The sequence below is a fragment of the Etheostoma spectabile genome, chromosome 5 (assembly GCF_008692095.1).
Source record: "Etheostoma spectabile isolate EspeVRDwgs_2016 chromosome 5, UIUC_Espe_1.0, whole genome shotgun sequence".
Taxonomy (NCBI): Eukaryota; Metazoa; Chordata; class Actinopteri; order Perciformes; family Percidae; genus Etheostoma; species Etheostoma spectabile.
In genome coordinates this window covers 6,306,102-6,310,519 of record NC_045737.1, presented here as the reverse complement: position 1 = coordinate 6,310,519, position 4,418 = coordinate 6,306,102, and the positions used below count along the sequence as shown (strand labels likewise).

At 42.9% G+C, this 4,418-nt stretch overlaps 1 protein-coding gene across 2 annotated transcripts in view; it reads left to right on the top strand.

Annotated features, from left to right (window-relative positions):
- Positions 1-1,378: 1,378 nt before the first annotated feature.
- Positions 1,379-4,418, top strand: part of unc5ca (unc-5 netrin receptor Ca) — a 187,370-nt gene continuing 184,330 nt past the window's right edge. Inside the window, exon 1 of one of the 2 annotated variants that reach the window (XM_032514911.1) lies at positions 1,379-1,818. In XM_032514911.1, coding sequence (XP_032370802.1) covers positions 1,701-1,818 — 118 coding nt within the window. In that variant the 5' untranslated portion in view covers positions 1,379-1,700. The remainder of the gene's footprint in view (positions 1,819-4,418) is intronic. The other variant, XM_032514912.1, reaches the window with a different exon arrangement.

Below are 4,418 nucleotides of genomic sequence, written 5' to 3'. Positions count from 1 at the left end.
GGTAGTCACTGAGCTGTGGGGTGGCTGTGGTGACAAATGGCACCAAGCACATATTTTACTATTGCCGTTTACAATGCATGATCCAGCCTGTGCAGCTCAAATGGCTGTACAGCAACACTGTTGGGAGAGTTATGTTAGATGTGTGTGTGTGTGTGTGTGTGTGTGTGTGTGTGTGTGTGTGTGTGTGTGTGTGTGTGTGTGTGTGCGCGCGCATGTGTGCTCTTGTGCATGTGTGCTTGTGTTCCTATACAAATATGAATTGAGCTTGTTTTGAGTTAATCCATCAGTCACTTACATTTTACGTTTTTTTTTCTTCTTTCTTGCCAGACATGTCAAGCTGACACAGGTTATAAGTATTGGATAATTAAAACTCTTTTGCAAGTACGACAGTTTGATGTATTGCCCCATGTATGTGTTGACTTTAATACATGTATGTATGCATGTGGGAACATATGTTAAAAAAAGGATGGCTGCTACTGCCGGAAACATCATTATTGAGTGGAGTAGACACTATTTGGTTGGGGTGGCAGGGAAACATGGACAGTGGTTGTAAAACATGAATATACATAAAACACATATTTCATATGTGCTTTAAACAAATTGCTTTTCAGACATTAACTCTTGATAAATTTGAACAGATTGCTGTGTCCATGTATGTTAGTATCATTTCCCACTAAACCACTTTTAAATACAGTGGTAAAGTAAATGTATAATAGCTGGGTGCATAACCTTTATTTGATGAGCTTATGGATTACTGCACACAGACCAACCACCAAGACAAAGAAAACAAAATGCCATCCTATTGTAATATATTCCTTTAATTCATGCATGGAAGTGTATTTATAGAAGCGGATACACTGCTATGAGATTTACCTCTCATAGTGCATCCTTATGCAGGTCCAACGCACGTGGCCGTCAGGGGGCAGTCGGTGAGCTCTGGAGAAACGTGGCTCCTTGGTTTGCGCCACACCATTTGCAATGTATACGCGCGTGCACGTGCGTACACGCGCAAACAGTAGACAGATGCAATGGACAAAAAAAATACGCCTGCCTAGTTTATTGTATATGTCACAAACATAACCAATTCATACAACCAGGAGTTAAAACAACAATCCAAAAAAAAAGTTTTTAAAAAACTGGAAAAGTCTCAAAAAGGAATGCCATGGGGTTCTTTATAGTGTGGTTGATTATAGTATAAGGAGTGATGGAGAATTTACTTCCTTAATGTATCTAACGACAAAAATATAAATATGTGATTAAGAGTTGGATTAATTTGTATTCTCTTATTTTTGTGTGTTATTGAGGAGAGGGGGAAGAGGAAAGCAGAGTGAAGGAGAGAGGGAGACAGTCTCGTATGGTAGCCAGAGGGCGGTGGCATTTCTGTCTCTGCGTAAACGGAGAGAGTGGAGAAGGGGAGAGCGCACGGAGAGAAAAGCAGAGCTAAGTGGCAAGGCAGCAGTGCCGCTGACGCGAGTGAGGGACCCCGTGGCTGTTTCCACCACCTCTCTCTTCTCACAGCTTAACCTGCGCCTTTCGAGACGGACTTCGACATCGGGACTAGAGGCTATAGAGACCTTCTTGGTTTTGGACTCGTTTTGATTAATCAGCAGACCCTGAGGTGAAGAGGGGTTCTTATTACCCCCACCGTGGACCGAGGAGTTGTGTGTGTGTGTGTTTATGTGTTTTACGCGTTGCTTGTAATGGGGAAAAGTGGACAGAGAAGTGGAATAGGACACGGGGGTTGCAGCTTGGTGAGGATGTGCGCCACGCCGGGGATCCTGCTTCTGCTAGTGCTCGTACACCAAGGAGTCGCCCAAGGTAAGGCTGGAGAGCGCGTCTTCTTTCCCATCTTTTTTTAATAGGCTACTTTAATTGTGTTAGAGCGACGAAAGCTCTGCTTCACTGCCGAGATGGAGATGCGGCTGAGTGGTGTAGTGGCGGCATGCCTGTCAGGAGGCGGGGAGGCAGAAGTAGCTCTTGCCTATAGGAGGTTTACTTTTTGTGTGCCGTATTTCCATTTAAATTGAGCTGATGCTGATGAGTGGATGCTTTACGGTCAGCTTCCCGAGGTGTGAACCATGTAGACTAGATCTGCGCATTTCCCAGCGTGCTTGAAGCGTGCGGTGCCAACTGAAAGGTAAAACTCGCAGCCCGCGTTGCCCTGCGCGGAACGACTAATGGGCAAATTCATTTAGGAGGATTGAAAAATATATGGTAAATATGAGTAATGAGTAATATGTGAGAAAATGTAGTCTGGACTCGCTATTGGGTATCAGATGAATATGTGACGAACGTGGGTGCAAAAACTCCCGAAGTCCCTGTCTGAATTGGATATCGCAGTAGTTTTTTTTTGTCTGGAATATAAATAGGCACATCAACTCAAAATTGAATTAACTGCCTTTTCATCTAACTGCAGTTAAATGAAGATGAAACAGTGAAGGGCAGGACTTGGACTCGACGATTAGCCGTCTCATTGCGGAGCACTTGGCACTACAGAGGTGGCGCACGCTTCGCTGCTCCGATTGGAAAATTGATCCGAAGTCCCAAACACTCACAGCCACGGCAACTATATACAAATCTCACAACAACAACAAAAACAGGAGTCCTCAGAAGAAATGTGCTGCAAACATCATGGTGGCAGTTAAAATGCCACAATATCATCAGCTCGTTCGTCATTATCTTATGAAGAGAGCTCAAATATAGCATGGGCTTTTGAAATCACAAGTGTTTATTATGTGTTACTACCATATTAGCGCCACAGTCCCCAAGTGAAGCCTACCAGGAATATTAACGGGGTATTTCTCTAGAGTGGCATGCAGCAACACAGCGGCTGTGTGAGTGGAGGACGCCGCATGTTGCAGGCTGGCTGAAGCCCGAATAAGAAGCCCAACTTTATAACGTCAAGACATTTCATTTCCATTTAAGAGCTCCGTGAGATCCTGAATGTAATTGGCTGCTGTTAAAATATGCTGACAGTCAACACATTTCTCTCTCACACTCTCATGGACCTCCTCAGGCAGCAGAACTTGGGCTGTGTTAATGATAATCCAAAAGCTAGAACGTCTAACCTTTCTGTTTTACCAAGTTGCTTCACTCAGCACGTCTCCTGTATGGCCTTGGTAACCTGGTAAGTCTGACCTTTATAATAGGCAGCTATGGTGGGTTTCATCCCCTATTATAGTTTATAAGTATAATGTTGTAATGCCCTACCAGGCCTCGGTGTTGCTTTAATCTTTACCCTCCATTATAGAACTAATATTCTAGCTGAAGGCCTCTTAGATGTTACAGTAAATTGCCTAGTCCACACTAGACCGCAGTCAGAAAATTGGTATCGACATAACTGATTGGCCTAAGGTTTGTCCTGAATTTTGGCAGTAATTGGACATGATGTTGCTGCCACCTTTCTCCCGTTGCCCAGGGGAACAACATTTCTGCAACACCCACCAATATTCATTATGACCGTTCTCTATTGGTTTACTGTTAAATCAATACATTGCAATTTAGGGACACGATTTGAGTAGGCCTTCGCCCACCTCTGATGAATTGCACTTTGCCACCAGCATGCGACTCAATTGGACAAATCTCATAACTGGAATTTTAAACTGTTTTTAAAATGCTTTCCGGGCAGATGAAAAATTCCTTGCACACTCCTGAAAACTGCCGTTTGCAGTGCACTTTACATTTCTCCTCTCCCTCCTAGTTTGGGCTTGTCTGCTGTGTTGTCTGTTTTTTCCTGTTCCTAACAACTTGACTCATGTTTCCGAAGTTGGCTCTTTGTGTGCGAGGAGTCACTCCATTAGTTGTTCTATTGAAAAGGGAAAAACACACACGTTGACCTGACTGTGGGGGAGTGGGTTGCTTTGTGTATATAACTGATCCTCTAAGTGCATCGGTGCTGGATTTAATTCCTAGTCCATTCATGTAGAGATTCGCCTTCAAATTACAAACTGTGTTTGTGTCTGTGCCTTTATTGTCTTTGAATGGGAAATAAAAGTAGTTGTTATAACCAAACATTTCTGCTGTTGCATCATTAAGTGTCTTATGGCTAGTTGTTGCCTCCGGTTTAACGTCGCCGTGGGTATAATTTGATACGTATAATAGCTGAGTTTGTGTCTAATGATTTTTTAGGATGATGGTGTTTGTGGGAATGATGCTGGCAATGATGAGGTTTCAAATTTAATAATGATGAATGATGAGAACCCTGAAATATTCAAAACCTTTTCAAGTACGCTTATCCCACACATAATGGATTCAATCCAAGTGGTTTTACTTTACATCCAGGTCTGTTCTAAGCGTTTAATTCTAAACTTTTTTTTAGCAATTAGTCATTTAAGCTGGCATATAGATAGCTTTTTCCTAGTTTTGCAGACTATGGAAAAAGTCTCCTGCTCGCAGAACCACACTTGTGCGCACACACA